At 38.6% G+C, this 25,627-nt stretch overlaps 1 protein-coding gene across 2 annotated transcripts in view; it reads right to left on the minus strand.

Annotated features, from left to right (window-relative positions):
• Positions 1-25,627, minus strand: part of septin12 (septin 12) — a 62,763-nt gene that overhangs the window by 31,967 nt on the left and 5,169 nt on the right. For both annotated transcript variants that reach the window (XM_082142362.1, XM_082142361.1), the window contains exon 2: positions 18,807-20,117. In XM_082142362.1, the coding sequence (XP_081998488.1) occupies positions 18,807-20,117 (1,311 nt within the window). The remainder of the gene's footprint in view (positions 1-18,806; positions 20,118-25,627) is intronic.

The following is a 25,627-nucleotide window of genomic DNA, read 5'->3' on the forward strand; positions in this document are numbered from 1 at the left end:
ACAGCTGCTGCTCCTGATAGGGCACAATTTCCAAAAGCAGCAAAAATGACTGCATACAGTACAAGCACAACCACGCACACAAACTCCCCCACACACTTCTCTTTTTTCACTTTCTATTTTGCTTTCTTTCCATTAACAGTTCACTCTTGGATTCTTGCCAAAAGGATGTACAAGAGAAAAACACATGATCAACATTCACTTTCATATTCTCTATCTAGTCTGAGTTTGTGTCGTGGCCTATAAAAGCCTATAATATACTCAGTGACATTCAGAAAAACATATCAATAAACGGAAGGTGACTTCATAATTATTACTACTAACTATGGACCGCCTGCTCCCTAGAGTGACTTAATCAAATTCATTTTGATAATATAATAGCTGACTCTTTAGCACTGGTTCAAGATGGCTCACCATGCTGGTTTTCACAACATATGGCTCTACTGAGTCTCTTTTCATTCTCAAAGCAGGATGCAGTTGTTCTTAGGGAGGGACGACCCTTCCAGGAAGCCCTGTCATGCTGTCCAAGAGGAAATCACCTTTCCCCTCTCCCCCTCATCCGGGCTGGGGAAAACGTGGGTCCAGAAGGCTCAGAACTTTGACCTTCTACACTAGATCTACAACATAATGTTTCAAGACTCATGGATGGAACATCTGCAGTGTGATTTGATGGGTTTTTAAACATTTAAGATGCCCTCTGTATTTTTTTAACAATCAAAAAAATCAGTAGGTCGTTTTATTTTACACAGAGCAGTTTGCCTCACGTGGGTGCCCATGTTGAAATCACATGACCAAATACTACTCCTTTTGCCTTAGTATTGTTCACACATGCTAGCTGAATCAATTAATCACATGCAAATAGTGTAAAATAAATAAATAAAGAAACATTTAAAAAATAAATAAATAAAAATAACTGAATGCCACTTTAATAACCTTACTTAAAAATTCCCAAATGCTAGACAAATTTTATATAAATCTCTAGAAAATCAACAAAAGTGGAAGTGGTCTGAAAAGCGGAAGTGTCACAGATGTTCTTTTCACTAACGTTTTCAAGTGAAAACTGAAAGTTAAACTTAACTTAAAAATATTTATTTCAAGTAAAAAAATAAAAAAATAAAAACTAATAGTCTTTTACTAACATGCCAACTTCAAGAAGGCCTCTGCCAGGAATGTGAGTCCCAACGTAGCGAGTGTCAACACGTAAACACCCAACAGGTCGGGGCGAGAGACTCAGCACGTCGCTTAGAGCCGAAGAAAAACATTCAGATGGAGACTGCACCACCCCTGCCCAGAGCAAAGGCTGGATACATAGAAACCACAGTAGCATAGTAATGTTTTTCCTAATTGGGCCGTCCTCCAATTTGCTTTCAATGCAAGTAGTTTTGCAATTTTATGGTGTTTTAACTGACAAGATAACATGAACTATTTATACGTTCAGGAATGCCTTTGTCACACTGCCGGATCAATTTATCAGCAGCAAAAATATATTAATTAAAATTTTACAAATAAGAAGTGATCAAAATTGTAAAAAAAATAAATAAATAAACAAACATGAATTACCATTAAGCACCTAAATCATAAAAGATAAAGAAAATATAAAAAAATATAAAATAATATAAATTAATTAAATAAATATTAAAATAACATTAATGAACATTATATTTTAAATAACATAAATAAAATAAAATAACAATAATATAATATAATATAATATAATATAATATAATATAATATAATATAATATAATATAATATAATATATCCCACCACATCACATTGGAGATAATAGGTCAAATAAGCAAACGGTCATGTGCAACAACCAAAATATACCCAGATAAGCTCAAAAGAACAGAGCTACAGTTTCCTAGTCCCCTAAGGTGTTCGCCCTTTCCTTTCCACCCCTTTCCCCTCTTTTGACCCCCATTAGTGGCACAAGGTCTCATCTGTACCCTTAATCTGTGCTAATGTGTAAGTTAACCCACTCATTTGCAGGGGAACGTAGATGAAGGGAACAGCATTCCAGATGAGCTGCCTTGCCAGATCAGCATTTCACAATCCCACCCTTATCCTATGATGTGAAGACAAGTGGGGTTTGCGTATGGGGTCACTAGAGATCGGGCATCTTTATGGGATCAAAAGAGATTTGACCAACATGGTGCTTAACACCAATGAGAATGGGAATTTCTGTTCGCTACAACCGAGTTAGTATAGAATATACACTTCTGGCCTGATAAAAATCATGCTCTCTCTCTTTTCTGCTCCAGGCACTCAGGAATAATTGACTCTTAATTATTGTTTTTATGTGATTAGAGGCTTATTTAAAGGGAAATAAGAACAAATCAGCATCTTTCATATGCCGTATAAATTCCTACAAAAAAGAGCACACTCTCAAAGAGGCGTGCGTGAAGAGCTGATTACAGCTTTTTGAAAACGTATTAGTATCACTCTAAAAGAATGTGAGAAAGCATGTTTTCACTCGAGTGAGTAAATGAATCTTTCAGAATAAAGGATTTCAATCAGTTGGGGTAATCTGACATGAGAATGCTGCTACCCCCTAGTGGTTGATCTGATAACTGCAGGATCAAGCAAAGGCATGCACTGCACTTTCATGGAGAGTGAACCTGTATGCCAGAATTGCAGCGGATGAAAAGGAAAATTTTGAATCCATCCATCAAACTATCCATCTTCTCTTTAAAGCTGCAGTTATTATCCAAAGTGATGTAGGTCAGTCTCAATGAATGTGTCATAAGAGAATGTGATTGCGTTGCTGTAGTAAGCACATGACTGGAATGAGAGAGAGAGAATATCACTGATACTTTTTCTGCTCAGTAATGTTTTTTTTTTCTATAATTTCTCCTCTTTGTGGCGCTCTTTCACACTGAAACATAACTGCATCTGTCAATGTTGCTCACTTTTTATGTTCAGGATATATTATAGATATTTTAAAAATACAATTAAAATCAAATTGTATTAAAATCAAATGCAACTCATAAAGAAAATTTGTAGATTTATTTTTTTCTGGGGCAGAGATAAATTAATACTTATATTCAGCAGGATCACATTGACAGCAAAATACATTTATTTTGTAACAAAAGATACAAAAGATACGACCTCAAATGTTACACAGTAGTGTATAATAAAGACCATAATTTTATGCTGTGCATGACTCAGACTCTGATTTTGAAATACATTTTTGAAGATAATAATTACGTTTTCAGAAGCAAGGAAAATATTTCATAAATTTTTACATGAAGGGTATTCAACCTGACAGTTTGTAGAAATTTTTTAAAATACCATTCAAATATCCATGAAACCAATATGGACACAAAGATTAAATTTCAAGACATTTTTTTCCAAAAAAGTCCCACTCCCACTCCTCATCCCAAACTTCCTATTTGTCACTGACCCTTACATGATATATATGTATGCATGTATGTATGTATGTATGTATATATAATGTATATACACACATACAAATCTCCAAACATATACATATAAAGCTCATTCGCAAACATTTCTACAAACACGTACACACTCCGGACTCAACAATACACCACCATGGAGCACAGCGGTATCCTTTTTCCCACTTTTCCTCTCCTCTAGAAAGGTTAGAGACGTTTAGAAAGCAGAATTTTGTGCCCCCCGGCTATGCCGTTTGATCCTGACACGTTGAAAAGAGGGTGTGATTTGTCCTGTAGTCGAGAGCACATCTGCTGTCTGACCTATATTTCCTGTGCTTTACGCAATTGATTGGAAAGACCACAGGGACATGCGATGAGCAGGCAGCATCATGTTCCCAAAGCGAACATATAAGCGTCAAAAGTGTCAAAAGTCTGTATATATGCCTGTGTGTGTGTGTGTTGCGGAAAGGGGGAGTTCATGTATGTTAATGCATGTTTGAGCACAAACGCTTGCCTTGCCTTCCAGGTCGGCTAGAAAAGTCATCACATAAAGCCGCTGTCTTTACACGAGCCATAACTCTGGGTCTTTTCTATCAGCCTTGCCACTATTACAAGTCCAGCCTTGCACCGTTTCCCCTGGGTTTGTTTGTTGGTGGAGCTGAGACAAATTGCCATGCCTACAGGCGCTACACCATACTGTGGGAATACTGATGGTCCTGGCCTTTATACAGAGTACTCCTTCCAGATCAGACACCGTATCAGGTATCCTGCAGAAAAATCTTACCCAAACTCTGCTTCTAATAACATGTCTGTTGCACACGGTTAATTACTCCATCACAGCTGCACACTACAACACAGAGTCAACAAGACAGCCAGAAATATGGCTGAAATTCTCCTGGGATCAGAGTCCAGCTATTGAAGCTGTAAGCACTAGGTGTGGCTAGAACCTGGTTAGGGGGCCCTGGGTGTTTTTTTAGCTTCTCTACCCTCTTAAAAAAAATGAAGGTTCGTAATTGGCATTGGCATCTATGGTTCCATGGAGAACCTTTAAGATCCATGGAATCTTTTCACTGCACAAAAGGTTCTTAAGATTATTGAAATACTCTTTGAACTAAAAAAATGGTTATTTAAAAGGAATTTTTCACCAAAAGGTTATTTGAGAAAACCCCAAATTGCTGCAAAACCCCGCTAAGAGTGTAGGTTTTCCGGCTCTGAAAGGTACAAATTCATGTATCCTCCAAAACTGGGCAGTTGTCTTCCACATTGACACACAGATACAATGCTATCTCAGCAATGGGACACTTTTATTAGCATGTAATCAGTGACAGGTCTCACATACCCACCATGTTTGTGTAAGACGGTGCTTTGCTGTAGTCAAAGTGGTGGAAGGGATGTGTGTCATTCTTAAATGGAATGCCAAACAATTCCAAACAGAATCCTGAACCGCAATTTAAATTAAAATTTGCATATTTTTGCATATATAAAATAGTATTTTATAGAGCGCTTTATACAATTTAGTTTGTTTCAAAGCAGCTTTAAAAACAGGAACTAATTAAAATGAAGCATCTCTAAATAAAATATAAAAAAAAGTCTAAAAAACCCTAAAAAAAAGTCTAAAAGCTGTGAAGTTTGAAGGGTTTATATAATGTTTTTTAAAAGGTTGAGGTTGGTAATATATATTTATTTATCTTAAAAAAGATACTGACCCCAAACTTCTGAACAGTATTGTGGGTCTAGATAGGGTATAACCAAACTTAATTTCCCATAATGCATTCTGAATTGATTGTTTAACTTTTATTGAATTGCAATTCAGTAAATTCCCTTCCTGTCATTAAAAAAGCAGGCCAAGTATTTATTCTGATAATTATTATTTTTTTTAAGTAAAAACAATAATAATAAGGAGTGTGTGTGATTATCCTAATAATGACTGACATTTATAATACATCCGAGGGCATCAATCCCATTGTAACTGTTTCCTGCTCTGAGTCGATTTGTCCCTCCGAAAAGCTCAAAACAGCCTCATCCTTATTCCGTTTCCATTCTGCTGGCTGTGGAGAGTAACTGGTCAAGGCCCTGTGAAGCTGGGGCTTTCCTTTGCACTAACAATAACCGGATCTCACCACCAGATGCTCTGTGTCTCTCCCATTCTCAGTAAAGATATCCACTACACTCTCCCAACTTTCCCCCGGTCTCATCACTTTCTGTCCAAAGAACAGAAGAGAACAACACCCAATCATCAACAAGGGCTCCATTCATATCTTATCAAACAACCCTGGAAACAAAAGACTCAAGGAACCTCTTTCTTTGTGGTGGCCAACCCCCATTATTTCATGTCCTCCTGGCTTCAGCAGGGTGTCTGTGGTCCTTATCTCCAGACAGAAGGGTGAAGACTCTACGTAGCCTCAATTAATCTCCCTGTGAAATGAGCGTTAGCCTCATCAATTTGCTTAACTTACTCTGAGAGAGCAATCGCTGTAATTGAGTGCTCATCTAATTAGAAATCATTTACACCCACAAAACACGTTTAGCACGTCGGGTTCAGTCTCTTTCAATAAAGCCGTCTTAGATGATTGGAGCTCTTCTGGTCCAGGGTCAGGAATGATCACACGGGTGTGAATGATTCTTATTGGAGGTGGCAAACACAGCTTGTGACATTTACTTTTCGAATTGATTTTGAAAGTTGGGCTACACATGAGGTGAGGGACAGATAGGTTTGGGATCCAAGCAAATTTTCATGACATTTGGTTCTATTAACATACTTTACCACAGTTCCCCCAGCATTGCTATTCACTCGATTCTCGATTAAATGACTCAAATCAGTTATTTTTAGAAAATCAAAGACATACAGCACAACCAGTGAAATCTGAATCCCGAGCTTAGTATTTTTATAAGCTGGTTCTTTTTAGTGAATCACAAACACAGCACAACCAGCAAACTCTTAATCTTGAGTGAATGATTCTTATAGGCCAGTTCTTTTAAAGGAATTCTGTTTGAATTCCTATTCCCAAGAAATTATACTGTTATGTTGTTCTTAAGGCTGTTAATATTCAAGTTTAGTTCCTGACTGTCAGTAGTATTATATATATATATATATATATATATATATATATATATATATATATAAAAATAAAAAAACGTATTGTTTTGTTTTACAGTTAATATATTTATTTACTTTACTTTTTTCATTTCTGTTTTTCAAATATTTCTTAACCAGAACCAGAATCACCAAGAGGAATCGGAATTGGAATGGCTTCTGATTGATTCCCATTCCTAGGGACAGCGCAACAGCCACAAATTTAAAGTATGGCTGACTTCTCATCATCCGAGAAAAAATGCATTATGTGGCATGGTTTGAAAGATTAATCATTGAAGTTTATTGAGGAGCTTATTTGTTCATTCAGCGGACAGGCCCGAGGAATGCAAATGCCAGCAGTGGGTTAGTGGGTTGCTCTGTCAGTTTTAGACTACAGGCTGTTTGTAAGCCTCACTGTCGCAGGCGGAGGAACGCAGGCCGAAGTTGGCACACATTTAGCTTTTTATGGTAGCTGGATGGATTTCAAAGGCAAGCATAAGTATATCTTGCAAGGGCTTATCTTTCATGTTTACACACTTGGTTGAGTTTATTATGGCTTTCAAAAGAGGGAAATACACAAGTTTAGTTCAGCACACGGATCTGGCATTTCCTTCCTCGTGAGTAGTTCCCCGTCCTGTCGGAAAGGATAAAAACAAAAACAAGCAACCTCCCATTATGCACAGCTGATGCTGCTCTCCTCCCATAGACACTATCATCCTTTCAAAGAGAGGAAAACAGATGCTTGGAGTTAATAAGATTAGTTTGGGAGCTTCCCTGCCCATCTAGACCACGGCTGTGATAAGAAACTCTCTATGTTTATCCATGATCTGTGGTAGCTGGTTATGAATGACAGTACTGTCCATCTACAGATTCCAAATATTAGCATTATCATCTGGCACTTACAGACATATCAGGTGCTGGGGAAGAAGTATCGGCTTCAAACAAACAGAGGGCCATTTGGACAAAGAGACAGTTGTTTACCACAAAAGGCATATAAAACCTCCTTTGTGATGTGACTTCAGATTTCTGTTGCCCCCAGGAAATCTTGTTCAATTTGCACAATAAGTTTGTGTGTATTGAGACAGCTGGAGCTATGTGTGAACTGGTGAAGTATGTGTTAAAGCTTTCCTGTAATGTGATATAACAGCTTGAATTCATTGAAAACTCCCACTCACTCACTGAAAAGGGGAAATTCACAAATATTGGTGATAGTGACTTCATATGTATACGCGGGATATTTACATTTATGTTACATGCAAGTATGGGATATTTATGTTTATATGTTTGTATTCACTAAAGAAATCATGCAAGTCCAGTAACAGTGCAAGACTTGTGAATGAGGTAATTCGACGCATTTGAACATGCATTTTCTGCTAATTTAGATATAATCGCAAAACAGTGATTGAGAATGTACACTACTGTTCAAAAGTTTTGCGGTCAGTACGATTTTTCTTGAAAGAAATTAATACTTTTATTCAAGGTTGCATATTAAGTTGGTCAAAAATTACAGTAAAGACATGTATAATTAATTGATAAATTAAATACATATTAAAATAGAAACCCTTAGTTTAAATTGTAATAATATTTAACAATATTAGACTTTTTACGGTCTTTTTTTAAATAAAAGCAGTCTTTTTGAGTATAAGAGACTTCTTTCAAATTGTAAAAAATCTTACTGACCCCAATCTATTTAAACACGGAGATGCAAAAAAAAAAAATTAGCAAAAGCTCCCTTGAGGTGGATGCATTTTTATTCTCTAAGGGTACGTTTACACGACAACGATATGCTTAAAACTGAGAAGTTTTGCCTTTGAGTTTTTCACGTACAGATGACACCATTGTCAAAACGATCCCCATTCACTCGTTTTAGTTGAAAACGGTGTCGTGTAAACAGCCCCTAAAGAAATGAAACACATTTACCACATTAATTCCTATAGATGCACACCAAAAAGTCAGCTGATTGGCTATTACCGAACATATCTAATGATACGTCATTAAGCACCTGGTCAGGTTGCAGGTGGTTCTCGTATAAGAATACAGCATGCAAAAGTGGCACAACCATTTAGTGAATTTGCCTCCAAGGATTTTATAAGTGAGTGTCTCTTTCCCATCTTTTCTTTTCAAGAACTATCATTATCAGTTCATTCTTCAGGCAATGTGATGTTATAATGTTTCGAGCTGTTTTTGTACATCAGGGCATATATTTAGGGGAGAGACTCATGGTTGCAACTGTCAAAAAGGGCACATAACACCCCTCATTACCCATGAGTCACTGTAAAGAATTAGTGAGAAAAAGCACTTCAGAGTTTACCGTTTCCTGTTTATTAAGATATGGTGCCTTGAAGGCTGATACAAACCCAGAGAGAATGTCAAACAGCTTAAAAGATAACAGCTTAAAAAAAATAACCAAGTCTTTCATTTCAGATCAGGAGAATAAACAGTCTGCTCTCAGAGTCAAACCCTCGGTCTGTGACTGCCATTTGTTTAGACGTTTACGCTAACAAAAATAATTGGCTCTCGGCTTCATCTATCAACTCAAAACCTGACTTTCTTTTTTGCAACTGTCAAGATAACCTTATTCACAAAGGGTATGGAAATGATGAAAAAACACCAGCCTGCCAATCACCCAAAAGCCCCCCAGTTGAAAGCTCCAATCTGAGGTCCTTTGGTATAAAAGGGGGGTTTGGGATTCAAGATGAATAAAGAGTGAGATTTTTCTCTCTCTTGAAACTGGAGTACCTGCAGGTCTGTTGTTTGACCCATCTATTTCCCACAGCTCTGTAAGAGAAATGGAAACTTAGGCCCAAGAGAAAGATCAATCAATAGCACATGCGAATGGCCTTTTCAGATCAAAGTCGGCCTAATGTGGGCAGAGAAGCTGTCAAAACAATGGACTCCCTGCATAACAACGTCTTTGCGACTGTGGGATCAGTTCCTCCTGGAGCACATAGTTCACAGATTAAATATAGAAGGCTTCACCAGGCATAACAAACAGTACATTATCGAAGGCACGAGCGAGGACCAGTGAGTCACGCCTGTAGAATGAAGCTGCGACATGTTATGACGCGGTGGAGCGGTTACTGTAACAGAAGGAGACGCTCAAGCCACACTCTGATTACAGTCACTGGTCTGTGATTATATCCTTGACGCCCAACATGACCGACAGCAAAGTCCTATTTCCGCTCGTGCCAGTTTCAAACAGCCCCTATTCAAACCTCTGGAGGTACTGCATCTCAGAACAGTCACCCTGCAGAGCAACTGCTCCTTGAAAACCATACCAGAAACCATACCAAATTCCTTGTGTGCTTATGCACACTTGGCAAATAAAGTGCGTTCTGATGATGTTCAGACTTGGATGATCAAAGAAATGTTTGGAATGGAACAAAATCTTGGTCTAACAAATAAAGGGATTAAGTTGCACTTCTGATGACAGACTGATTCAATGAACCTTTGAACTTACACCTTGATTAAAAAATTCCATGATTCTAAAAAAATGAATAATATTGAGAATATTTTATCACAGTAAAATGAAAATGAGAGGGTTTGTGCTGACGCAAGCTGTTAGTAAATCTGGCCCTAAATGTGAAATAGTACATTTACAGTATTTACATAAAGCTGGCTTGGCTAAAAGGGACACTTCACCCAAAAATAAATAACAAGCCATCATTTACTCATCCTCATGTCATTCGAAAACCATGTGGAATTCTGTGAAATGATGGTCTGAACATTTAAAAAAGGAAATGCAATTTCATTAAACGGATAGTTCATTTTTCAAAATATCTTGTGTTGCAAAGAAAAAAGACAAATGTACAGGTTTGGATTGACATAAGGGCAAGTAAATGATGACAGAATTTAAATTTTTGTGTGAACTTGAAGCGTAACTTTTAAACATTTTTAAATATTTGAAATTCATGCAGTGCATATGGTTTCTAAAAAATGTGTTTAAAATGCTTTAAAAATCCTTGTTTAAATAAATGTTTTTTTAAAGATAGTTTCCATGGATTCAAGTAATTAAAATTTAAAATGCATATGCCCTTTAATCAAAAATCTTGGCAGAGAGTGGGGTTAAATATCCTCCACAACTGACTATAAACTGACATAGCATTCAGATCTGGCTCCAATTAGTAAGCAACACCCAACTTCCTATGATCCAATCAATTTCTGAAGAATTAAATCAAATCCTGCTCAACATATGTTTCATCATTCCAGAAGCCGTTTCACTTAAATATACTTCACAACAGGGAAGAAAAGACTAGCACAACTTCTGCTTAATGCAGTCTTAACTCTTTCCCCGCCATTAACAGAATATTGAAGGAATTTGTGTTTATGACACAACGCTTCCCTGCCATCGATGGAAATTTCTGGCAATCCTTGTTTTCACCGTTATACAGAAGGGAGCACTCAGCTTTTTTGTTTGAAATGTTGCTTTTTTTAAATAAACTTACCCACATTCAAGTGTTAATAAAAAAAGAATGCATGAAGCTAGAATACAATTAATAAAATGTAAAGCAGAGGCTCTGTTGTTTTTTTTATATTGCAAGCTCAGATATCAGCTGGTGGTGGCTGGCAGCTTTTCTTTTTTAAATGCTGGAGAGGAAATTGTTAACAGTCTTATGCAACACTGCCAAGGTGTGCAGCTTCTCATAAATGAAATCCTTTTAAAACAATTACAGTTTATGTATGTAGCCCAGGAAAATATATTGGACCCTCGCCGTCAGATTGTTGATATTCCTTGACTAATTATATCTTTGTCTGTAGAAAGACCTATGAAGTCTCAGAAGTAAATTCTCAGCTAAAACTGTTTTTTTTCCCTCGTGCTAAATCATAAACTCCAAGCTGAGCCCCCATCCTCACACCCCATCACGGTGCCTGTTCGCCAGAGGGAAAAAAACAGATAGATCGAAAACGCCCCAAACCAGCTGCCATGTATTACTGCTGGCACTTTCTAAATCAGCAATTCTGTCCAAAGACCTGAATGATGTGCTCACCCCCTGTCACATGTTTGGAATGAGCTGTGTGCACAGCCCATTAGCAGATTGGCTGTGAGAGACAATATACAACTCGTTAATGGACAACATATATCATATCATATGCAAACAGATATCAGGTTACCATGCTGCGTTAGATCACACTGTCAAAAATAAAGTTTACTTGTCAGTGAAAAGACAAACTTTGGTACAAAAACTGGATTATCCACATAAACTACATGAAACATGTTTGTTTCTGCTCCACTGAGACCTCATTCAAATTATTCATGAATACTGAAACCACAATTCTATACAGCTGGACTACAATGTCAGTATAACTAATGTCACTCTTAAGCACTTGTGGCATTATTTGTTTAGGAAGCAGGCCAGATTTAACAAAGATCCCCAGTCTAAAGTGTAAAAAAAAAAAAACTCCCAGAGAACCTTTTTCATCCACAATATCAGGGTAATAAAACCTGTCCTGTGTTGTTATCTGTGTTGTGTTGAACTCAACAAGGCTAGCTCCCCGCACAAACCGTCAACACAACTCAACATCTGAACTCATGATGTGTGCATACCTCCCTCGGGGTGGAAATATTTTTCCACTAAGAATTAATTAATCCCATTAAATTACCTATTTCTCCCCCCAAACATCCTCATTTCTCGTATCAGTTATGAAACCCCCTGGGCTGCTGATCTGAACTCATTCACATCAACAGTCAAGCTAACTCTAAAATAAGAATGGAGGGCAAGCCTGTGGGTCAACATGATGCCATTTATTTTCATCTAAATGTTCAACACAATCAAAAAAGCAGTTATAAAATGCACTAGCATAAAATGTCTTTACTGTCATTTTCAATTGAATGCATCCTTGCTAAATAAAAGTATTCATTTCTTTTAAAAAAACTATACTGTAAAGATCTGAGCGGACCGCTCTCAATGTTTTTAGATCCTATGTCTTCAACCCTGCTCTTGGTGACCCACTGCCCTGCAGAGTTCAGCTACAACCCTAATAAAACAGACCTGAACAAGCTAATCAGGCTCTTCAGGATCACTTGAAAAATCACAGGTCAGGTGAACTGAAGCAGGTTGGAAATAAACTTTGCGGGACAGTAGGTTGAAGACCTCTGGTTTAGATGGTGCCAGGGGGGCTCAATGTTTACGCCTTTTGAGGAGATAAACCCATGGCATACTAATAGAATAGTAGTCAGTGAACAATCAACTGGATTAAGAGAATGTATTTTAACATAAAAAAATAGCATAAAGCAGCTCAAATCATTATAAAACTAGCCAAAATATTTCATAAGCACCCTTGCAAGGGGGCAGGGGGTCTTTAGAATATTGTGAAAGACGTGCATGTGAAATCTCTGGCGCTTTATGCAGAATTCTCTGGCAGTAGATTGATTCCGTTGCAGGTACTCCTCGCTTAATCTGTAAAGAATGTTGATCACGGCAGAGTTTAATCTTCATGCCCTAAACAGGAAGACCTGATATCTCAACCAATTTCTCCCTTAAATCGTGGATTTTCCTTAATCTTTATCATTTTTTTTAACTGTAGCTGATGAATGTGAGGCCAAACATTAGATTTAAAAGCTTGTCCTTCAGTTATCATCATTGACTTTGCTTGCTCAGAGGAATTAGATGAGGTCAAATGTGACCCAGAGGGCCATATTTTCCTCTCATGGAAATGAGTGCCATCGTGTTTAACTGAAATACGTTTCCATGTGAAGTAAGCATTACAGAGCACCTGAAAGTTTCTATGGTAATTTGTAAAAGCTCCTCATGACTAAATAGATAGTTGTTATGGAATGGCAATACACACACACATACACACACGCACACACGCACGCACACACACAATGCCAGTGAAACCCATAAACAGTGCTCATCTCTCCAGTGCCTCAGACAGCGTGCACGGGTAATAAATCATCAATGACAGCAAGCTAAATTATGCTAAACAGGGAGAAGACATCCAAATCTTTCTCTGAGAAAAGCACCAGGTTCTGGTAAACAGGCAAGTCAATCCCATCACTGACCCACCTCAATGGGCCTAAGATAAGAATACTGCTGCTTGTTAATGTTGTCTTATCTGCTAAGGAAACACATTTCCTTCTCAATACAAAATAAGCTGTGATATGACTGAAAATGGCACCAAGCATCGACCATAAACAGCATTTAAAAAAGAAATGAAAAAAAAGAAGCTAACACTATATAGGAATTATTTCCTAGATTCTTAAAAATGAACTTGCACTCTATTGACTGTACAACATTTCACTTCTGCTCTCTGAACTTCCTGTTTTTTCAGAAACACAGAAATTGATAAAGTAACAACACTGTTTAACTCAAAGAAAGGCGATAAACTTCTATAAAGCCAAGCATTCTCTTGTTCTTTCTCTAAGCTGGAGGGGATAATGGGAGGGTGGCCTTAAACATCTGCTTGGGAAGAATTTATTCCCTAAATGATTGTCATTAGATCCAGAATAAATTGTGCTGTAAAAGGGACCAAAGAGCTTTCAGCCTTCATCAGACAAGTGGAGACATGAAGCCAAGACCTAGGAATTGGGGGGAGAAAGAAGAGAGAGACTTATATGGAAATAATCTTTTTCATTTTGACTGGATTTCAATACTGTAAAAAATGCAGAAAGCAGCACTTTGACTGAAATGAAGAAATAGCAAGGTTAATGGAATTTTACACTCCGGATATGTGAGGAACTTCTAAGGTCATTGTGATGAAAAGAAACGCAACTCATCAGCACATCAGCAGACATGCTTTATTTTACCACATAAGTAGCTGTGGCAGTTTCTGAAGAGAATCAGTTGTCTGTTCAGGAGGTCTTGCTGTATTTATGAGCAGCTTCAAAGATGATTTCTCTCTCTCTCTCTCTCTCTCTCTCTCTCTCTCTCTCTCTGTTAAGAGGAAGAGAGCAGAGGACGGCCCTTTGGCTGTTTTTGTAATGTTTTTTTTTTTACTAGCAAACTCTTAGCGCAGAAGGGAGAGATATCAAAATAGTAATTTGAGTACCTAACATGCATCGGCAGAATTTTTATTTTATTTTTACAGCCAGTTGTAACATGATGGCTGATTTTACAAGACTTTCTATGTCTATATTAGTGTTAGATGTCAATAAATGCAAGAAACAAGAAGAGTAGAACTCATCAAGATCTGCTCAAATTGTTTTCAGTCATAACTTGTAGTCTACTACAAAAAAGCACATACAAATGTATAATAATGTATAATAAGATGTATATATATTTTTTAATGTATAAGTAAGCAACATACCAAACCACCGATTGGCCGAATCCACCGCATGACAACGCTCACACCTTCAGTTGCACTAATGTTCACAAATCTGTAAAATCTATTTAAAAAAAAACTGTAAAATCTCCTCTCATGTAGTCATGATGTTATATTGTCATGTTTATCAATATAAAACTGATTTAAGAAACGTAGATCTCACTACATTGATATTTAAATAGTATGTTGAACTTTATTCTTTGTGCAAACAGATGCTGTATAAGCATTACATAAAGTATTAAATGGAAATGTCTATGTATTGTGGCAAATATTGCATTTATTTCAGTTCAACTGTGACAAAGTATGCAAACGCAGTGCGAGAGTCACTAGAGGAAGCAGAAAGCATCTGACTTCACATCTCCGTTTGCAGCTCCTCCTCGCCAGCACGCGGCAACTCTCACCGATCGGTTACATCCAGCCGCAGCCGATGCTGAACACACCTATCGTGTGTATTTAAGCCCTCAAGTTTGCCATGTGTCTTTGTCAAGTATTGTTCGTGTAACCACTGTGTGGTGAATGTTTGTTTAAGTCAAGTCAAGTCAAGTTGTGTCATGTCAAGTTATGCTTAGTCAAGTCTTTGTTTTGTATTTTGATCAAGTTTGGATGTAAATAAACTACACTTGGGTTCTGCAACTCGCCTCCAGTGGATTCGTTACAAAAAATGTAATAAATACAAATCTTAACGTACTTCAAGTCATCATGATAACCCCATATGATAGCTTATGGCATTGACATTAGCATCTTTGCTGACAGCATAAATTAACTGACAAATCCTGTTGTCACAGGAGAAAAGCTATCAACGCAGTTGGGAGCATGTCATGTGTTTGGCCTCAACAGTGAATGATCTCTTTCCTTGTTATCACAGGAAACAGTGCAAAGGGCCTACATATAGCTCAATGATGGGTGGATGACGTGAAGCCTAAATATACCTCCATTTCAAAAAGTAAAACAAGTCATAATGCACATGGAACATGATGAAAACACGGGCGGGTATTTCCCATTGGCTTTGTGAAAGGGCTACATCCGTACGCACTGCGCCCAGATATTTTGAGAGAAAAAAAAGAAAGAAAAGAAAACAAGACACCACAGAACCGCTGAAAAACACTGCCTGAAGCAGATAGCATGACATAAACAGCCCCCACATCCCAGCCTTCCACTGTTGCAACCATTGGGAAGCCGGTTTCATCCGAACCTATCAGCGCAGCCTTTACAGCTCAACCATCTGACAAACAGCAAACAACACATTTCAGCCTGAGGTACAAGCCTGGGGCAGCACCCATTTTGCCACACTTACTGACACTGGAAATTATAAATCACTTGGTAAATGAAGTCATGTTTATGTTTCAGAGATGTTTCAGCGTGGGGGCTGGCTGCCTGAGATCTGTGCAGATGTTAAGACGCCCACCCTGATGTTAGCTTACTCGTGAGATGCACAACTAGCGCTGCTAAATAAGCTATACAAGTAGGATCTGTGTCTAAACACAGTTGCAGGCGCCCACCGATTTCCTCCAGTTCAATGCTCTCTGTTTTCTTGGGTCAGGAAATGCACCCCTCTCCTCTCTGCAACATGACCCCAGGAAATGAAGACGAAGGGAAAAACAACAGAAGGAGGCAAATATACAACATGTGGAGATGAAAAATCCTCAACTCATTTCTGGTCAGACTAAATCAAACCCACAGGTTTCCCAACATGTATTTTTGTCCGAAATATGTCAAAATTCATTACAGTTTGTGGTACACCACAGTTATATGAAACATATTGCCATTTATGTGAATCCAACATGAACACGTCACCATTTTATTATATATTTATATATACATATACATAACATATATAAGGTTGATAATGGTTAAACTATACAAAAATAGCACCTAAGCCTATTTAGCATCAATGCACAAACTATTTACTGAACACTATCAAAAAGTGTTTGTTTTCCAGTTGATGGCAGCAATCTTCCACTAAACTATGGCACATTTCATGTTTTCACCATGAATGAAACTGAGAAATGCAGATCTTCTTTAATGTGAATTTTACATAAAATGTTGGTATTTTAAATAAACCATTTATCATATATAAATATCATTACTAATTTTGACAAATCAATTTTAAAAATGCCATATATCCCCCCAAAACTGCACAACTGTAGAGTAAAAACATTAATAAAAAAGTGATAGTACATGCTTCTAAAAAACATGATTGTTACAAAATCACACTGTCTGGGGCCTCTGGAGAACCCAGAACAGCTGTTTGCATAAAGTTTAAGGTAAAAATAACTGCCATTAATTAGCAAACATTATAGTATCTTACTACTATGTAATTAGATAAACTGTTCATTAATTACATCACTTTACCTCTGTCTTTATCCCCGTTTTCCTCTAATCTAATCTGTATCTATGGCAGACTATAATGCTAATTTATAATGTCATGTAAATTCAGCCATCCGTCACAATCAGGTAACTTTCACCGTGTCTACACCTGGTGCAAGCGGCCAGGCCCACTTCTACAGGGGTTCTTGAGTGTGTTGAGCACCCTCAAACGAAAGCAATGCTGTCTACATTGAATGCAGCGAGAGGCGACAACATATTCCCAACAGTAAACTGATAGCGCGCTCTATTTCTGATGCACTTCTTCAAGCACTCGCTGGGCGGGGGAAGATTGATGTGGCAGACCGGGATGAGTCGTGGGACTTAGTTAAGTTTTGTGGAGGTTTTTGCTTTATTTGGAAATATTTCAAATAAATAGTATTAGTAAAACATTTTTTTTTTTTTATCACTCATTCATTTATTTAGGCGCCCTATCGATGAAAGATGCCCATAGCGTTTGCCTATTCCGCCTATTCTGCGGGCCGGCCCTGTATCAACTACATTTCTGTACAAGCTTTTTCTTTACATTTTAAGTATTGGCATCTTTGTGGCAACTGATCTTTCAGTAAGCCCCCCCTTTAACACCAGTAATTACCAATCCTGCCTTATCAACTCTTGTCATCTGGCTTTTTTTTCCTTTTTTTTGAAAGCTGAATTTGGATTAACATACTAGCAGCACCACTATGATGATTTGATTTTTTAAGTCACTTTGCATCTGCAAAATCAATAATTGTTTAGGTTTTAGTGAAGTGAGCAGCACATCAAAACAGCGGTGTGGATCACACCACAAGCACTGAAGATAGTTTGTGGCAATGATATTTCAGTGCTATATCCTCTATAGTTTTACCTAAAGCCAAATACGCTTCATTCAAGCCCTTTCAGCTTTGTGCGCGTTCTCTCGTTCTCCAGACGCATGCCATATTAACGGAGCTTAATGCTCAAAAGCAACCCCCCAATGTCATCGTCCATTGCAATGTTTTACTGTAGACATCGTCTGATGTCAATTTGGTAGACATCGCCCAACCCTATTATGATCTATATATGCTTTCCAACCTGATCCCTTTGATATCACTAAGCCTCAGTTCTGAATTCATTATTGTCAAATGTCAATTGCTATGTAAAGCCATACATAAGAACATAATACTAGTGCCAAGACTCCAAGACCTGTCTGGATTGCTCTAATCCCAATGGTAAGTAACGTAGGCGTCTCTGGATTGGGTTGAGATCATTGTAGCAGAGATTGACACACCTGAGAAATTTAACTGTATAAGGGTATGATTCTGTAGCCTCTGGCACCGTTCGACTTAGCTATGTCTGCCAGGGATCACTTTACTGGGTAGGCAGTGATGACAGACTCCACTGAACTGTTATCACCGTTTGTTGATATGCCAGGAATTCCTCTTTTTTGTGTCTTTTTTCTTCTCTCCCATCACCCTTTTCTCTACAGTATGTCAGTAAGATGCGGAAAGACAGCTGTGATGACAGCAGCACTTCAAATAAAGTGCTGCCTTTAGACCCACATTGTTCTGTTTACCTAACTAATCAAATTCTTTGTAAAGGGCATACCTCCCATTTTAAGTGCACAACCAATAGAAAATCTTTTTCTGACATCTAGCATAACCACCAGGGGCACTGACCCAGTTCTTCCAGTCAACTTTAATAATTAGCTATTAAGGCCTGAACTGAAATATTAAGGACACTGTATCTCACCTTCAGATCTCTTGAGCTCCTTGCGTTGTATTGTTGGTGAGTCTTTCTTGATGCCATTACTTGGGGGGATGACCAAACTTGGATCAAACACTGGCAACTTAGTCTCCACTCTGGAGAAAGAGGCAATCCGCTGTAATATGGAACCCACGCTTTCTTTGGCATGGATATCGTCCTGATCAATATCATTGCTGATCTCCATCTCTCCTGATGGGGAAGGAGAGGCAGGGGCCACCTGGACCACTTGGGGCTTAGAGACTACATTGAACTGAAGAGTCTGGGCTGGAGACAGCAGCACAGGAGATTCGCTGATATTGGGTACTGGGATAGCTCCAGAAGGAGTGATGGGCTCTCTCTTTTCGATGATGTTGTTATTGTTGTTGTGGGCCAGGGGTAGGTCGGTGCTGTCCAAGCTGCTGATGGATGCAGAGGGACTTGCGGACACAATAGGACTGTTGGATAATGTGTGGAATCTTGGAGGTGGTTTAGGTGCTCCCGGAGATTCCATCTGAGACTTGAAGACTAGGTTGTCAAGGTCAAGAGGGAACTTGTTGAGGCGCACTGGATCTTTAGGTCTAGGAGACTGGTTGTTGGGAGAGGAGTCCCTTGCAAAGGTACTGCTGTTCTGGATATTATGGGGACTTGTGCTCCACTGTGGACCTGTATTGGTGAATCGTGATCCAGGAGAAATCACTCTTCTCATTCCTGAAGTCTCCATCTGGAGGTCCAGAGAAGGCATGGAGCCATGGCTAATACCCATTGGTTCAGTTGGGATGACCAGAGGACCCTCCAGCTCTGAATGGAACATATTCCCATGGGAGGAGAACTTCTTCAGTGCTGGGCTGCCTAAACGTTGGGCCTTGAATTCCCCAACACCAAGAGGACTCTGGGGAGGGCTTGTGTAGGAGTAGAGTTTAGAAGAGGCCTGGTACTCCAGACTGGAAGAGGAGCTATGGAGACTGTCGTTGTCACTTCCTGGACCTGAAGATGAAATGAAGCCATTGGGGTTAAATTTGTTTTGAAAAGAGGCAGCTCGGTTGATCCCAGAGTTGGCATTGATAGTGGGCTTTTCCAATATCCCTCGGTTGAAGGAGAGACTGGACACCATCCTATTTCTCATAACAGGGCTCTGGGCAGGACTGCAGCTGATACTAATCCTGGAGCGGTAGGGAGGAGACACCTGGTTCCCTGGACTCCTCACATCATTTGACTTGTTGAGGATTGCACTCGGGCTGATTGGCGATGTGACAGAAGATGTGGGGGAGAATGTGGGGATCTCATTCACGTCATCGATATCAAAGGACCTCTTCAAAGCTGTATAAGGAAAGAGGACACACATTTGATTAATTTTCAGTGTTAAAAGACACTCTTGAAGGCTCAATAAATAACTGACATAGCATAAAATGAGGTAAGTTAAATTATACCTAATAACCAAAGGCTATAAGGCTATAATCCAAAAACACTACCCTATAATTTTCCAGGTAATATTTCAAAATTTGTGATAATACATCAAAGTTTTGGATTTCTTTTGTGCTAGAAATTATAAATCAGCTAGGACAGTCATTTCCTGTATTTGATTGAAAGAGGCACAAAACCATAAAAGGATACTCTTGACGGTAGGGTTGGGAACCGATAATCGGTTCTTATCCAGAACCGTTAGTGTTTAAAAAAAAAAAAAACGAAATAAGTTTCAGTTCTGAAGACAGTTCTGGTGCGATGTGTGGACGAAGTGCTAGAAGCTTATCCTTTAATAGAATTTTAATATTCTCATGAATATTAAAATAGTAATGAATGCACTGAAAAGCCCTTGTGCTACTCATATATGTTTTGCATCAGATATGAACACAGAGAGAGAGTATAAAGACAGTAGAGCTGCACGATTATCCTTTAAAAGATCTCGATTCAAACACCCACACAATCTTTATTCCTAAATAACAAAAACTTCACACCGCAACATTCAAATCTGTTTGCGCTGTCGCTGGCCCAGAAAGAGCAGTTGTCAATATATATGAAACAGTTTTACTTTCAGTCTTTTCAACCACACAGTATCGATATTTCTGTGTTACAAATATTCAAATGATCACAGAAGTACTAAGATAAAAGTTTATAGTTCAAATATAAACACTGATGTCTATGGTAGAAACCAAAATAGAGTTAATCACTTTTTGAAAGTCACTTCAAATAACGAGTGTATCGATTACATCTGATGCTTCAAAACATTCATAAAGATGACTGTTAAAGCTGCAGTCCGTAACTTTTTTGTGTTCAGAATTTACAAAATATATATAATGAGCGAGTACATCATGAATGCCTTTTTTCAAACCATGTTTTTGTCTTATCCTGAATCACTACGGTAAGCCTGTAATAAGCATTTATACTCTGACTACTTTACACCGGTCAGGTTGGCACCGCTGCGAAGTATCCCAGTACCTGCGTGACTTATACAGACGCATACAGTTCTGTTTATTAACCGATAGAGTGCCGATTCATCCAGTAATGAAATAAGTGAAGTCTTTATGAATCAATCATTCAAACCGATTTAAAAAATATTCTGTTTCACCTGTCTGTTTCTTACATGTGTGTTCAAGCATATTCTACCCTTTCTGAGATGGCAGCCTGGAGCCCTCACTGAATAGATGCCAGTCAGACAGTTTTTGATGGGCCAAGCCATAATTACACTGGTGTCTGTGCAATCTTGCTTTGAGGGTGACATAACAACTGTGAACAAATATGCTTTATTCTAGCATCAAGGTTATGTTTTGTAAGTCTTCTGGACAAGTAGGATAGGTAGACAGAAATGTTTGTACACAGCACAAACATCACTGACGATCTGAAAGAAGACAATAATTCAGATAATATATTATACTGTAATTATAAATATACTTAAGACTAGATACATTACAGTAGTATCTTTTCTCCTCAAGTAAATGTTATTCTTTAAATAACATTTTTATAAAACATTTTTTACTAGAAAAAAACATACTGATTATAGGTATGATTTTTGCAAATTTTAATTAAAAATACAATTTTAAATACCAGCTGCATCAAAATCCATGGCATAGATTGCGAAGTAAAAATTGTGAAGATCTTCATGTCACCCCTACATCAACTTTTAAAGCATCATTACATTTTTTCTAAATTGAAAACATGTGCTAAGGAAATGTTAGGTACAAGAAGACAGTGGAAACAGTCACTTGTGGGGCTGAATGGTAAGTCTACACCTGGAGCATGTAAATTGTAGTGACACTGTATAATCCCCTCATTCTCAGAAGCTGCAACACAAAGCCGACGGCAAACAGTGCTTTCCGACCTTTTCCCTTTGTGAAAGGCAGTGGCTTTTTCTCCAGCACAAAGGGCCAATTCAAAGACACAGTGTCAGGGGCTGAAGGCTTGGATTACAACAGCCCTTCACCATGACTGAGAATTCTAGTGGCGAACAGTACAAATGTCCTAACGGCTCTGTGGCAGACCCAATTAGAAGTGGCAACTTGAGTATTTCATGTAGACACCATTGTGCCATGTGATGACAATTGGATCTGCCTAGGGTGTGATGTCATGAGGTGATTGTAATTGCAGACTATCACAGCTTACATGCCATCTTTGGCATCTCAAAAACCCTGGTACCCTGACAGGATGTCAGAGGCAAAGCTAAGATTTTCAATCCTCTTCAGGTGCTGGCTTGTATAAACAAGCAGATATCAGTGTGAAGCTATCATAGCATCTCGCCCAGCAGCTCTGATTTTATCTTCGCCGGCAGGGGGCAGGGCTGAAGCCGAGGCTGCCTGTCTTCCTGTATGGTATGCTACCAATTAGTCAAGAAGACTACAGGCACTAAATGAAATCAGATTTTTACGCAGGAACAGCCACCTCTTTTACAGTGAGGAGACCACAGACCCTTTGTTTCAGCTCGCCCATCATCATCCGCACAGCTGTGAAAATTTAGACCTAATCGAATTTCAGCAGCAAGTCCCTTGGTAAGGCCTCCTGTGCATCGCTGCTACACACAATGTGTTTGTCTGCAGCACCCCAGAAGTCATTTAATATGAGAACACCACCATTAGGGTGGTACACACCACACCATTGCAGTGTGTACTCTCACAATGGCAATCAAGTGATGGAGAAGTGCACTTTAGCAAAGAAGTATGCACTACTTTAACTGACTACAGGTTTGGAAACCGAAAGAAAAGACACAAAGTGAGGGAGGGACAGCAAACCAAGTGGCACAGTCTAACAGCTTCTTTTTTTGGGGGCTTTTTTTTTTTACGGTGCTGCACATGCAAGTGTAAACTTGTACTACCCTTTGACAGAGATAAAAAGGGGCTGGTATCAGGTAATTACTGGCACCCTGTCAAACGCTCAGGAAATAATTACACTGGCAGCAGAGCGCACCATCTCTGCGCTGTTCAATATTCTTTCTCTCAGCTTTGCTGCAGTTTAATCCTCTCTGTTAACACATGGAGCAGCACAATGCCTGAACAATCTGATAAAAGAGAGGAACCTGAGAAGCTCCTTCTCTCTGCTCCCTTTTTCCCTCACGGCTAAGCCTTGTCTCTCCTCAGGATCAAGACTTTTTGCTGCATGTTATGGCTCTTTGGGAAACGGGATGGATGTCAATTCCTCCTGTGATGATTATATGCTTCCTGTGGAAGAATTTGTTGAAATTCCTTCATTAAGGACATTTTGGGCCCTTTTGTAATTTCCTGTTAACCATGTTCAATACAGCTTGGGAATGTTTGGTCCCTGGGTAAACATTAGATGGACTCATGGGCTAAATAAACCCATTGGTTTCTGAAATGTGATCAAAAGGGATAGTTCAACCAAAATTTAAATTCTTCTGTCAAAACTCCAAACCTGTATGCATTTCTTTCTTCTGTGAAACACAAAAGAACATTTAAATTTTCAGCTGTTCTTGTCCATACAATGAAAGTCAATTTGATCCAAAACAACATTGCACTTCATTGTCTTTCATAGTATGGACAAGAGTTGGAGATGATCATTCATGCTTTTATTTCGTCTCGTTTAGACTATTGTAACAGTCTTTTTACTTGCCTTAATAAGAAGGATCTTTGTCGTCTCCAGATTGTCCAAAATTCTGCTGCTAGGCTTTTAACCCACACGCGTAAAAGGGCACATATTACTCCTATTTTAGCTTCACTTCATTGGCTACCAGTGAAATTTAGAATGCACTTTAAAATTTTGGTTCTAACTTTTAGAGCCCTACAAGGACAGGCGCCCCCATACATCTCTGAACTGATACAGCTGCGTACGTCCTCACGTAGTCTGAGATCAACAGGCCAGAGATTTTTAGTTGCCCCCCTTACACATTTTAAAACCAGAGGGGACCGTTCGTTTCAAGTTGTGGCACCTCGGTTGTGGAACGCTTTGCCTCCTTCCATACGCTGCTTGGATTGTGTGGAAAATTTTAAAACCCAGTTGAAAACTCTTCTTTTTAAAGAGGCTTTTAACTAGACTGTAGGGTGGTTAGGCTGGTCTTATGTGTACTTCTGTTTATTTTGATTATGGGCTGTAATGTATTTATTTATAAGTGTTGTGTATTCTTCCTTTTGTTGTGAAGCACTTTGTGATTTTTATCTGTGAAATGTGCTATACAAATAAATTTTACTTACTTACTTACTTACAAGAAAGAAAAAAACAGACTGAGAGAACGGTGCGAGGCCGGTGGCGTGATTGATGATGAGCGACACCTGCATGACGCACCGGTCTCGTATCTCTCACGGAGGAGCGGAAGCATAAAAGGAGGAGCGTCGACAGTGAAGAGCGAGAGAGGCGAGGCCTGGATTTAATTTTGTGTTTTGTTATATGTGACAGCAGTCGTCCGTGAGGGGCTGCTGTCTTTAATTTTGTATTGGAAAATTTTATTTTATTATTAAAGTTGTGTAAGTGGCCCCAAGTTAATAAACAATGATTTTTACAATGAAAAATGTATGAATCAAAAACTTACTTAAGCTGGACAATTAATTTCTACTAGAGCTGCTGTACAGCCAAACAATCTCTGTTACATTAATTTCCTATTATCACTGTAAAGCTGCTTTGAAACAATCTTTTTCGTAAAAAGCACTGTATAAATGAAGGTGACTTGACTTGAATTGTGGTTTGTCAATATATCTCTGACCCCTTATAAAAGAAGCAGCATGTGGAAGAATAAAAAAGATGTTTCCTTATGTGTGCTGTGCATTCACATACAGGTAAATACAGGTGTAAAGGGGGGTCAAAAACTTTTCGAGCTTGTACACTTTTGACCACTTCCAGAGGTAGTCATAAACGCAATCGACCGGATTGCTTTCGTAGTGTAGATGCTCATGTGGTCAAATGCGTTCAAACAGCCAAAACAGACTGCCTGCTCTCCACCTACTGACTTAATGCATAAACATTATGAGAAGCGCGCAAGCCAGACGGGATTTAAACTTTGTTGGCTGGAGACCCAAGTTTGGTTTGAAGATGAAAAACATACTAAGCACAATGTTCTCTCACCATTCCTGATTTCTAAAAGCAGAAACGAAAGCAGATGCTCTCTGTATGTTTTTTACGTTGTCTCCGGTCGAGTTCATATGTAAATTGTGCAGAGCTTATTTTTGTCTATTAGATCGAAATATCTGAAAAAAACAACATTTAACCACCCATAGACCCTCCCCTCGAAGAAATCAGTACAGAAGTGGTTGAAAGCCAAGTGTAAACGGGTGTGTCTACTGTCTACCTAGTCTACTTGTGATCCGATCAGGCAAAACGCATCTTAATACCAGGTGTAAACAGGGCCATACATTCAGGATCATGCAGTTCATGATTTTATGACACTAGCTGCCATG

The sequence above is a fragment of the Leuciscus leuciscus genome, assembly GCF_965113295.1.
Source record: "Leuciscus leuciscus genome assembly, chromosome: 1".
In the NCBI taxonomy this organism is placed as follows: Eukaryota; Metazoa; Chordata; class Actinopteri; order Cypriniformes; family Leuciscidae; genus Leuciscus; species Leuciscus leuciscus.